The sequence below is a fragment of the Rhinolophus hipposideros genome (assembly GCF_964194185.1).
Source record: "Rhinolophus hipposideros genome assembly, chromosome: 11".
In the NCBI taxonomy this organism is placed as follows: Eukaryota; Metazoa; Chordata; class Mammalia; order Chiroptera; family Rhinolophidae; genus Rhinolophus; species Rhinolophus hipposideros.
The window spans coordinates 78,754,449-78,767,472 of record NC_138057.1 but is presented as its reverse complement, the minus strand read 5'-3'; the positions used below and the strand labels follow the sequence as shown (position 1 = coordinate 78,767,472).

The window sequence follows — 13,024 nt, the reverse complement described above, 5'->3', positions numbered from 1 at the left end:
GGCCATCTGTCCGGCCAATATGCTTTTCTGCACCAGAATCTCCCCTGGCTGTGATTTGCAGTATTTATTCTTCAAATCACCATGGACAATCTATTTTTTGGTTCCTCTAACAGGGAAGAATTCACTACCAAACAGTCTGGTTGTACTGTGCACCGAAGACAGCGACATTATTCCTTCCTAAATGTATAACCCCATTGCCTCCACCGCTTGCGAAGGACAGGAAGCAGGAATGGTTAGAGAGTAGGAAGAAGAGAAGAGAAAGGCAGGAAATGAAGTTGCCCTTTGTGGCCTTGAGCCTTCGAAGACAGAATCAGCCTCATGTATCTTCTCACTCTCAGCAGCTTTTTAATATTTTGCTTGTGTACTAGATTAACCTGTGCTGGAAGAAAAATGTCTGGACTCCAGCTAAACCACCCCGCTTGCCCTATAATACACACCTGCCAATTATTTGTTCTGGTTCACTGCTTGCAATGTTACCGCAGAACAAGAGGATTCAAACTCATCTAGACTCCCTGAGCAATGGAAACAATAAAATAGCCCTACCTATCGAGGCAGATATAATCTTAGCACCCTGTCCCCAAATGCCTTGCTACTCAGTATATTGAAAGAGGAAAGTGAGCAGACGCAGAGTTAGTACACCCCCTTCCGCCAGGAGGTGCTTGGATCTGAGGCCTCCATCTGGCACAAGGCTCTGCGCATGTGTACCAGGTAGGTCTGCCATGCCGGGGTGAGGGCTCTGACAAGGGCCCCCAAAGTCAAAACACCCTCTGGCCGGTCTGAGCGGAGCAACAGCCATTTAGAGTCCATTTATTAGGCTCCCAAATATCAGAGGGGCAATAGGATCAGCTCCAGGCAAAGGGCCTGTGCCAGGACGGCCCACTGGCCCAGATGTGCTCAGGTAAAGGAGGTATTAGCAGGGAGAAGCCAGGTAGGCAGAGCATCCAGGAGGGGCTCGTCCACTCTTCACAACCTGCTTTACGAAGGTGGTGTCATGACAGCTCTGAGAATTTCCACAGCGTTTTTCACAAGGTGTTCCCTTGTGTGTTTCAGTAAGAGACAAACTCCCCTGGTGTGGCAACCACCCGGGTCCTTCTCTACAGAGCGTCTGACTGTCGCACAGATGGACAGAGTTTGGTAACAGTCTTGCCCTTCCATTTCTCCCCGTCTGGGGAAGGAGGAAGAAGAGTGAAAGGAAAAAAGTAAATAAAATAAACTTACTCAATACTTTCTGGGGTTCCGGTAAGTACACAGGGCCTCTCGGGAATCCCAGAACTCTCTACAAGAAGAATCAAGAAGATGAGGTGTGTTGGTAGGCATCAGGCAACCTCTGTGGACAGACTGTCTCCCTGGGCGGTGCCAACGCCGGCCCCACAAAAGCCCAGGCTCCCAGAAAAAGACAGTATGCTTCCACTTGTGGGGAGAGTATTAGGCTGGTAGCTCTGCCCTCGATTCTCAACGTAGAAACAAGCCCCTCAGGGAAGGTGGGAGAACGCAGCAGAGGTTTGACTTGGTCCTAATTTCCAGGTTCAGCTTGTTTCTGACCCCACCTATGTGCTCATAAGTGCCTGAGGCACTTAAGCCGCTATTCCTCAGTTTCTCCATTTGCGGAGTTTACTGGTCATTGGTTTGCAAACAGCTCTCAGACACACTAGTAAGACATTTGATGGTATGCACACTGGGACTATTACCAGAAATTGTGTGAATATCCCCAGAGATCAGTGACATCTATGTGGAATTGGTTCCGGGCCATTTGAGAAGAAGGAAAATCTTCCTTTCCACCATCACACACGATTTCACTTTGTTCCTAAAAATACCGCCTCTTAAAATTCTTACTAAAAAAAGTGAAAAGGCTAACAGCAGTTACTGCCTTCTATCCCTTTAAATGAGAAACATTTCTCTAGTCGAACGTCCTCCAAAGCCCCTCCTTCACTATGAAAAGAGGTCAAACTCAAATTAGACGTTAAAACTCTAAATAAAATAAAAACTCTTCTTTCTCAATCTCTGTCTCCATACTTGACAGTCAAAATGGATCCAGCTGGGAAAGGATCTGAACTGTGTTTAACACGTGCTCAGTTTGCCAGAGCCCCCCAAGCTGGCCTCTTTCCACAAAGGGCAGTGGTGGTCTAATCCAGGGGAGCCGGCAAGCAGTTCCCAGGAGTGACCCCAAAGCCACAGGACTCCTGCAGGCCACTACATCTAGCATAACATTCTGGTGCAGAAAACAGAGGTCCTAGAGTGGCAGGTGTTTGGGCAGGGTGGGGGGGAGGGCACACGCAGGCCACAGAACGGGGGAGGGTTCCCCACCAGGCCAGCTGGGTGGCCTTGTCTTGGCCTGCTTCTACTCTGCTCTTTCTGGTTCTCACTTGGGAGACCAGCTCCAGAAGTGCAAGGAAAATAGCAATCGCATATACTTACCCACGCTCCTAAACTTAGCCACAAGCAAAGTACTGAATCTGGAAAACTTTGCAAAAGACCGGGGTCTACCAAACTGAGATCTGTGAAAAAAGAAACCCTTACCTGAAGCAATCTGAATTTTGCAACCAGATTCTGCTTGAATCCGTGAAATCTGCTCACCTCCCCTGCCAATAACTGAAACAAATTGAACAGGGTCAGAACATGCCTCCCATTCCATACGTTACCATCACGCACGACTTCATTCAACAGATATTCACACGTGGGTGACAGCACTACTATCAGCTTGGCCTCGCTGAGCCCACAGAAATTGTATGTGAAACACGGCAGACAGACAGAGGGTGCCCTAGCTCAAGGGAGAAGACAGTGGGGTGGTAGGGGGATTGGGGGACCCAAGGCCCAACATTCTGGTCTCTCCTTCAGCCTGTACAGAGACTTGCAGCGCTTCGGGACTCTAGAGAATGGTGTGCAAAAGCATTCTACTATGGGTGACACACTGAGAGAGAGAGTGCGATAAAAAGGACAGGAAACTAGGGGGAAAGTCCATCACGTGAATACTTACTAAATCCAACCATTTTATCAGGCACTTTGAATTCTTCTGTTATTACTGCCCTAAAAAAAAGAACATTTTGGAGAAATATATAGAAGAGTTTTGCAGCCATTTTAGGTTCCCCAAATTTCCCATATTGGCCATGATGGAAGATAAAGGCTTAAGAGAAATCACGCCAATCTGGCCAACAAGTCCACAACCATCTACAAAGAGCATCAATGAATGAGCCCCTTGGTCAATCACTCCTCGAAAAGACCCCAGCCTCCATCTCCTGTATCAGAGGAAGAAACCTCTGGGTTCTCATTAGACCAACAGCTCCGCTCAGGCCTTTCCTTCATATGGCCATAGGAGGCAGAAGCTTGGCCAATACCAAATGTGTCACCAACCCTAGGGGACTTAGCGAGCCTTTGGGACTTGGGCAGTGTGCAGACATCTTTCTGGTGTCCTCTCTAAATGAAGAAATAGTCAACCGTTCTTCAACATTCCTTGTTTCCCCATCTTTGTACTGCTTTCTGTCCTCCCTCTAATATAGCTGTCTTTTAGGGTGACGTGCCCCAAATGGAGTCAGTATCCAGCAGAGGCCTAATCAGTGTTGACCAGGACAGGATAATGCCCTCAGTTGGTCTGCAAGGTACTTCTGCTAAATGCCATCTCATCCATTATGTGCTTTCTCTCTCTGTCTCTGTGTCTGTCTCTCTCTCTCTTTTAAAAAAACAACTACTGCACTGGTTCTTTCAAACAAACCTTCAGATTTGCCATACAGCGAGTGTATTGTGGACAATATCCAATTTGCCCAACACCCCAGAAAGCAATTAAATCTAAACATTTACCTTAGAAGGAAGCTAAATGCAAGTAGTTTTTTTTTTTTTAAAAAGGGTAAGCATTTTTAAACATCTCTCACACAGCTGGATTTTTACCCATCACGGAAAGGACTGAATAAAGTGCATGTTTTCAGGGAAAAGTGCAGCACTTAGAAGAAATGCAATAGCTTAAATAGCACTTGCTACCGTATCACTGTGATGGGAGCAAACGATCTTCTTCTCGCGGAGTTTACATCCGCAGGTTTATGTACACCTAGGGAGGCTCTTTGTCTCTGGGGACACTGGAGTTCACCCCGAAACCAGGCAAGCCTGGGCTTCCTAATCAGTAACACTGGATGTCAATGCCAAGACCCAGCTGGCCTCGCACATCTTGCAAGAGGCTCTGGTCCCTGCTGTGACGTGTCCTGGCCGTGGAGGAGGGAGTGGTGCTCCTGTCTGTGTGGCTGAGATGACTATGCACCTGGCAGCACAAACGGTCCACTCTCAGAAGTTTCACCCGGGAACCGACTAGAAGCGCCCAACACGATCACAATACAAATGGTCAAAAATGGGGGCAGTTCCTCAGGCTTTAGGAACCAGCTTAGCAGACTCTCTTGGAGGAGGAAACAGATTAAGACGAACTGCTTTGGGCTTCCAGGAAGACAAAGCTCTATTCGAAATGCAAGGCTGAAACTTGTCTAATGCATAAACATTTTGGAAAGTAAAATCCTCACTAGTTACAGCTTTATAGGAAAGTTACATTGGGTCCTAAAACCTCATTTAAGTTACTTTAATTCATTAAAAAGCAAAGAAACAACAAAAAATCCCAGGCTGAATCTTTTGGTTAATTGATGCCTGGAAATTTCCAGAAACTCCCAAATATTTGCGCAGAACACAAGAAGGTAAAATTGTATCATCGCTGGTGAAGGTTAAGGGTAGTACGTTACAATAACAGACACATAGCACTCATTACAGAAGCTGTCACGTAGCTTTTTGTATATTTATCCTTTTTGAAGAGTTACACCGTGACCACAAATATCCTATCTTACAGACCCGTTGTTTCAAAGCCCAGGCGGTTTGTGTCTGTCTAAGTCCTCAGTGTTTAAGGGAAGGCTGTGAGGGGTAACTGAAGCAGGGAACCCACTGGGCATTTATCTGAGGTTCGCTGACAAGTCCCTAGCACTACAGCAGAGCTGGGGCGGGCGGGGCGGGGGGGATCCCGGCTTCTGGCCTCCCGGGCCTATGATTCCTTGAGAACCAAAAGCTGTCTCTTATCAAAGCCCAACAACTCACTTCTTTAGGACATCTTTTTAAGTAAAGAGGTTAAGGATTCATAGAACACTGGGAAAATCATCAAAACGGGAGGGAAATTTTCATTCTCTCATTTTAAATTAAATGTATGTGGACAGAAGGAGCAGCTCCAATATATTAGAAGTCTTTAAAGTTCACATACACTAATGGCTGATTTTTAATACCTCGTATGAGTTTATCCTTTAAGCTTACACTGACTGCCTTGGAAAAGGTAGCAAAAAAACCCTTGAGTCTTAAAGAAACCTAGCCCATGGTTTTTCACACTCTCAACCTCTGACTTTCTAACACTCTAGTACAGATGGTGGATCAATAAACAATTAGAAATGATCAATAAATAATAAAACATAACCCACTGCTTACCTTTGATGTACCAAGGCCCCTAACTGGTTACCTACTGTGGCAAAGAAAAAGAGAAAAGAAAAATCAAAGCATTAGCACGGATAAACTAACTTCATCCTTACACGAGTTCTTACCATTTCAGGGGGAAAAAAAGAAAGGCAGAAAGAAAGCAAACAGTAATTTAGGCTCAGTGGCTGAAATGAATGCGTTACGTGATATGAAACAGGAGGGGACATCTTGATCAACACACTGTCGAACCCAGTGGCCAGCTGAACGCAGGGTAAGAAATTGATCTGTGTGTCCACACACTGAGAAGCCTGGGAGAAAATCCCGCTTCTCCAAATCCCTGTCACCTCCTATCTCCCTCCTGCTCGGGGTCCAAACTCAGTGTGAAGATGCGGGGGTTCCTTCTTTCTCTTTTTAAAGCAAATGAGAAGATCTAACGCCCGAGGTGGCGGCTAGGCCTGCTCCAGGGCAGCCACAGTCAGAGGCCTTGCTCCTATGTCGCTGCCCGCCCTGGGGCACCCCCCCACACACGCCAATTCTCCCTGCCCTCCCAAGAGCATAAACAGCTCCAGGACAGGGTCTGGCCTCCTCCCTCCTAGGGCCGCCTTACGGACCCACCACAGCAGTCTATAAGCCTCGAAGAATGAGCAACTGCCTTTCAAGCCCATTTCACAGAGACAACAGTGCCAAACAGCCTCTTATTATGAAAACCAACTCTGTAATCACGTTCCCACAAAACCACTTTAGCTCAGCTTTTTGTTTCAGTTTCTCCTCTTTCAGCTATTGATGAGTGCCTCCTTCACCAGCCATCAGCAAAAATAATTCTGTGGTGCTGTTCTCTTTTGGAAAATGCAGCCCAGGAAACACAGTCAGCAGACAATGAAAAAGTATAAACCCGAAACATGTTACAAGGAACTGAATGAATCTTACAATATGTAACAAGAGCATTCAAAAACATGGCTCTGGGGAAAGTTATAAGAACAGATAGGAGCTAAGTGGGAAGGATCAATCACATCCACTCCAGAACAAAGAGCAAAATGGCTTGACATCTGAAATAGGACTCCGGGTGCTCTTTCTGCTTCTACTTAGCCTTGTCATTCTTTGACTGGACAGGAACTGGTCATAAAAAGACAAAGGAAAAGCCAGATCCCGGTATTTTAAAAGGAGAAGAAAAAAGCACAGAGAAACAATGCTAGCAAAAAGTAACGACGCTATGGAGTCAATACCATATTTCTTCTGAATCAATAGCAAGATAATGGTCTACAGCCAAAATATTGACATTATGTACTATTAACCTGCTTATCTCAGGGATAAGAGAACTGTTTCTCATTGACTCTTAAAATTTTTCTTTCTGCATTTCCAGTTTGAATATGACAAATGCTCTCGTTTGGGACAGAGTGCTCACGACTCCCACTCCACGTGAAAACTGGACAACAATCTGCTTAGGGAAGAAATCCTCATCACACCCTCAGCCCCTGGGTGTTTGAGAGAGGACTGCCCGCCACCTAAGGCAGTGGGGATGAAGAAAGGCCACGACAGAGCGCCCTCCTTGAGTCTGGTTAGCTGCCCCTATGGAAGGTAAAGCTCTTACTGTCCGAATTCTTCTCTTAGGGATAAAGAACCCACTTAAGACAGAGGAACTAAAATGCCTTGAAACGATGAGAACACAAAGAAGAGGTGCTGGTCCCCCAAACAGGGCGGCGTGGCCAGACCTTGGAAAGAGACATCAAGAGGCTGATGATCTGCACCTATGTCAGCCAGAAAAGCCACTGCAAAGAGTAGAGGGCCTGCTACGATAAAGAACTCCGTGAGAGTCACGAGAACATTCGCAGGGCTCCTGGTCAAACGCCACGTGAAATTCTGTGCTCATCACAGAAAAGGAAACTCATTTTTGTTGGCACAGTACGTACGCACAAGATGTCATTTCTGATGGCAACTGCAACTGCTCTGCCGACATGTGGAGGTGCTTACAAACGGAAAATTCAAGCGCACACACCAGCACCCCACAGACAGACAGGCTGCGGAGAGCCGCTGTGGAAGGAGGAAATCAAATCCAAGTCCAGATCCAACTCTCTAAGTTGGTGGACTCCTAAAAAGGATAAACGCTTTCCCCCACTGAATGCAAATGCTGTAGCCCATGGCTGAATGAAACGCTTGACTTAAAGGCTCATTCCTTTCGGAAACATTCCCATTTGGTGCCTAAAAATGAAAAGCAGCAGTTAGGTAAGGGGCACGGGGCACCCACACAGCAAACATAACATCCAACTCCACATGATGAGGAAGGGTCAAATGCGGGAGGTATATGGGGACGCCTATTAAGCTCAATTTAATGGTAACCACTGTCATTTTACTGCAAAAAAGGAAAAATGCTGAAAAAAAATCAGTCCTATTTCCCCTTAATGGTGCATGCGGGCCGACAATGGTCCATCTTGCCTCAGAAATTCACCTTAGCTCGATTGTAGCACACATGCGTAAACACGCCCAGGTGTAGTTCTCATTTATCTTGCACACTATATAATGGGACGCACCCTGGGCTATGGAAAAATGAGCTGCCCATAGAAAATACGCTACAATATGGGAAATTCTTTCTGAAGAGTAATACTCTGCCAATTTCAATAATGATGTTTGAAAAAAAGAAGACAGCTGGGCATTTTTTCCCATTAGCAAGGAGAGAAGTCTTCATTTTTCTTCTTCCAAAAGAACTGCTAACAAAATATCCCTGGGGAACATACCCAACTTTATACTGTGCACCCATTTTAATACTAAACCCCATTCCCCACCTCCCCAAAAAGCCCAAGGAACACAAGCAGCCCTGGTCCTCATAACAGCACAGACAAAACACCCAGCCTCGCAATCAGAGCAGCAGACCAGAGGCAGGTGAGTGAGTCGTCAGGAGAGAAAATGTCAGTGGTTTGCCAAAACAAATAAATAAACCAGACCTCCTTCTTCAGGAGGATTTGGAAAGTCCTTGGATTCTAGTCTCCTCAGACTCTGGCCGCGGCCTTTCCAAGCCCCAGTCGTGCTTCCAGTTAGCTGCGGCCATTCTGCAGTTTTCCAAGCATTTGTAAAAGGCTTTTCTCCCAAGGACAACACAAAGGCTTCCTGTGTTCTAAGGCAACAACTCTCGCCTCAGGGCCACAAAACATTGACGTGCTGAGCTCAGCTCAAAGTCCCTAGACAAGTAATCTGTTACGAATTCTGCAATTATTATTTTCCAAAAGCGCCAGGAAATTCAAGTTTCTCTTAATGTCACTCTCACTTGCAGTCTAATATGCTTTTGTGAGTGGCAAACACCCCACCACGAGCTTCACACGGTGCTTTTCTACATGCCTCACTTGCATGAACCCACTCAGTCCTGCAGAAGCCCTAGGAGGCAGACGCTGTTATTTTCAGTCCCATTTTACCCACGAGGAAGGTGTAATCACACCCGAGCCCTCAGAACAGCACACAGGGGAGGCCCCGTGTCCATGTGCACTCCACCCCTTCACGCCTCTCAGGTGCTAGGCACTGTGCCAGGTCCTGGGGATAAAATGCTGAGCAAGGTCAGCTCTGCCCTCGAGAAGCTTAGAGTCCAGTGGGAAAGCAGAAAGCTCCGCGATGGGCAGCCACCTGACTTCATCTCCAGAGATGCAGTGGGGTTAGGACCCCACCTGTACCCCTCCCCAGTTCCAGTACCTACACAGAGCCTGACCCAAGGACCTCTGGAGTAAAATAAAGAGGAAAGTAAGTCTTATTTATACTACTATGCCTTGTTTTCATTTAATCCAGTGGACATGACATTAATTTAGGGGGTCATGACCGGCTGTATTAAAACATGAAATAGAAAACAGTGTACCATATATAATAATATATATATTTCATAAAGCTTTTATTTCCGTTACAAAGGTTTTAACGTGTGTACTAACTAGTTCTCACGGAAATATGAGTATTTCTCACACCGTAAGCAGTATTTTAAAACTTTGAAAATAACTTGCTATAATCCTGACGATAATCTCACGAAGTAGGTATTACCTCCATTTTATAGGTGAGGAAACAGAGGCTCAGAGAGGTTAAGCAACCTACGCAAAGTCACAGAGCTAACACCTGGCAGAGGTGGGATTCAAACCCTAACCTACCTGACTCTGAGCCCTATTTTCAAGCATACGTTTTATAGCCTAAGAGACAGAGGCACAGATTCAAAGTCTTCATTCTGCCACTTACTCAGTATCTGACCATGGTCAAACCATTTCTCCAGACACTGGTTTCCTTAGCTATACGATAAAGACTTTAGGCACCAGGATTCCTTCCAGCGATGACCTATTCTTATTCTATTAGGTGGGTGCAAAAGCAATTGTGGTTTAAAACATTAAAAAAATAAATAAAAAAAATACAAGGCAAAAACCGCAATTACTTTTGCACCAGCCTAATATACAGGGGCTCCCAGCACCTCACCTCTAAACCCTGGCCATCACTAATCTACTCTCCATTCCAAAATGTTATGTAAATGGGATCACACCATATATACCACTCGGGGTGGGAGTTTTTCTTTTTTCTCTCTCCCTTTCTTCTGCCTCCCCCACCCCACACTCCGGTTCAAGCCGTTGTTTCTCAGTCTAGTTGGGTACGACACAGCTCCCTGGCCCATGCTGGTATTAGGAGCCTTGCGCTCCCCCCCCCCGCCCCCCCGGCTGAGGCAATCGGTTGTTGGTCGTCAGTTGGCAGCTCACAGCAGTTCTCCCCGGCTGCCGGCCGCTCATGATGGCCACCGGCCACTCCTAGCAGCACATGGCAGCCCAGGGTGAGCTTTTTTCACTCAGTACAACTCCCTGGAGATTCACCCAGGAAGCTGTTGGGTCCATAGTCTGTCCCTTTTTAGTGCTGCGTGACGTGGATGGACCAGTCTGTTAACCAGTCACCTGCTGATGGACACCTGGGCTGTTTCCGGTTTGGGGCTGTTCTGAATAAAGATGCTATTTGTGCAAAGGTTTATATGTGAGTGTAGGTTTTCTTTTCTCAGGAAAAAATGCCCAGGAGTGTAACTGTGGGCTAAATACGGAGTGCATGATTAGTTTCACAAGTTTTCTAGACAGGCTGTACCATAAGAAGTGTTTTTGGGGCCGGCCCGGTGGCGCAGGCGGTTAGAGCTCCATGCTCCTACCTCCGAAGGCTGCCGGTTCGATTCCCACATGGGCCAGTGGGCTCTCAACAACCGAAAAAAAAAAAAAAAAAAAAAAAAAAAGAAGTGTTTTTGAAAACTCTTCAGTTGGTTTTAACACTCGCCTGGGTACAGCCACTCGGGGTCACGTATTTCCTCCAAGGAGTCTGAAAAGCCTAGGTTAGTAGTCGCAAAGAACGTAACAGGTGTTGTATGTGCGTTCTATCTCTGTTGCCACACTGATGCTGCAGGCTTAGCTCATTCATTTTTGTGGAAAACGTCTACCATTTCACCTAGTTGGCTAAGCCAATTGTCAAACCAAATAGATCAGACTTTGCCAGGAAACAAAACATACTTCCTTTTCCAACTCACACATATGTGCTAATATGCACCCATGTGCACTTACCAACACTTACTTCTGAATTATAACCCTAAAATGGATGGATGGATGGATGGATGGATGGTTGGATGGATGGATGGATGAATGGATGGAGCGGGAGGAGCAGACCACACGAGCCTCTGCCATGAGTTGTTATCTGAATAAAAATCATAATCAGATCTTGTCTCCTGCAATATTTCTTACCAAGACTCTTATGCTTTGTTACTTTGCGATTCTCCACCCAGGATTCTAGACACACACTTTTAAGGTGTTAAGAGATTTTTACCACCCAGGTGATGTACCACCATAAACCAAAAAAGAACTGGGAAAGGGGGGACGGGCACGTCTCCAGCGCAGACCAAGTCCCAGCGAGTTCCATGTTAGGGAAGAGGGTGCCCAGAAGGGCACGAGCTAGAAAAGCGCTGCTTTATACCAACCATGCCCACCTAACCCTGGGAGCCTGAGGACTACTGCTCAACAACACCCCTGATTTACTTCACAAGTAAAGGGCCACTCTCAGCACCTCGGTTTTAGTCCTGGCTCTTTATCCCTGCAGTATCCATCACCCTCCTCCATTCAGGGAAAGCCCTGGTATTGCTGAGATTCATTTTTCTCTCTCTTTGCAAAGCAGACTCTGCACTCGGCAAGCTCCTGCCTGAGGTCGTGGAGCCACAGGCAGAGGTCAGACGCCCATTCCGTCTGGCAGCAAGAACTGTGACCCTCACTGTTCCCTCGCCCGGGCACCTCATCCCTCTGCCCTCTTTCAAAATCTGGAATTGAAAAAACAAAAACTTTCTTCCTCACTCTTGACTTCTCCTTGTCTTTGCCCTATGCCACAAGTACTGGGGAAAAACAACTTGGAAAGGACCACAGAAATATTTCGTTCCAATCTTCCTATAAATAATTCATTTGATAGCACACCCAGGAATTCTTCTTTCACCCCAGAATAACATCATCAAGATAAAGTTAGAAACCATGGTACTATCTAAAAAGGTTCTACATAAATGTCAAACGTAAGTCTTTGGTAGAAAAAGCAGGCACATTTTCAAAGTCACTTGTGTATACCGCCCCGCCTTGCCCCCCCCCCCATTGTAGGAACAATGCTTTAGTCACCAAAGTTCTGGCTTTGATGCCACCTTTTACACAGAGGGCAGGGAGAGAGTGAGGTCTGCCTGATTTGACTAAAAGAGCTCAAGACGGCACGAGTCCCTAAAACTCTCCTGGGTTACAAAACTAGAGATGATGCTCTCATCGCCCCTAGAAATCTGGAGGGGACGATGAGAAGGGTGACTTTGCCATCTGTCACCTGGCTCTGGGCTAAACATTAGAAATCACTCATTTTGTCAGACAGTCAAGGCAGTTAAGTAATAAACCCAAAAGAAGATCTGTTTGAGGAAATTAGGGACGGTGATGGGGGACCCTCTGTACACCTCCCCAACTGAAGATTAAGGAAATGTTAGAGTTACTCATCTGACAAGGCTGGTATGAGATCAGAGGTAAGCAAACTGTGCCTAGGGGGCAGCTACCTGTTTCTGTAGACAGGGCATTACGGGGACACAGCCATGCTCGTTTGCTTACGTGTTGCCCATGGCTGCTTTTGGGCTCCAATGGCAGAGCCGAGAAGATGGGGCAGTGACTGGATGTCCTGGAAGCCAAAAATATTTACTACATGGCCCTTCAAAAACAGCTTGCCTCCCCAATTGAGATTACATTGAAATTCAAAGTTCTCAACCACTTAGCTTATACTACTCGCTTCAATTTAGAGCTCACTTTTCAGAAAATGTTCTAAATTTGCTAATCGTGGGATACAAAGAGGGAGAGCCTGCACAAGCATCAAGTGTCTGTGTAAGGTAGGGAGGGAAATAAAGAGACCATCTCTGTGGTAAGGGCACAGAGGGTCCAGCGGGAGAGGGACACGACACACCCTGGGGTCCGCAGAATAAAGCATGTGCCCTTAGAAGGCACACATGTGTCACTTTAGAAGTTCAGAGCAGAATGTGATTATTCCCTGGTGAGGTGAGCGTGTGAAAAAGGGAGGAAGAGGGAGAGATCGGGGGAGGAAGGAGAGCAGGACATGAGAGAGAAGACAGAGG

At 46.4% G+C, this 13,024-nt stretch overlaps 1 protein-coding gene across 3 annotated transcripts in view; it reads right to left on the bottom strand.

Moving 5' to 3' along the window:
* Nucleotides 1–13,024, bottom strand: part of FUBP3 (far upstream element binding protein 3) — a gene marked incomplete at its 3' end in the record, with an annotated part of 49,301 nt that overhangs the window by 20,916 nt on the left and 15,361 nt on the right. For all 3 annotated transcript variants that reach the window (XM_081065785.1, XM_081065786.1, XM_081065784.1), the window contains exons 3-6: nt 5,434–5,467; nt 2,975–3,024; nt 2,518–2,589; nt 1,219–1,276 (exon numbers count right to left, since the gene is read on the bottom strand). In XM_081065785.1, coding sequence (XP_080921911.1) covers nt 1,219–1,276; nt 2,518–2,589; nt 2,975–3,024; nt 5,434–5,467 — 214 coding nt within the window. The remainder of the gene's footprint in view (nt 1–1,218; nt 1,277–2,517; nt 2,590–2,974; nt 3,025–5,433; nt 5,468–13,024) is intronic.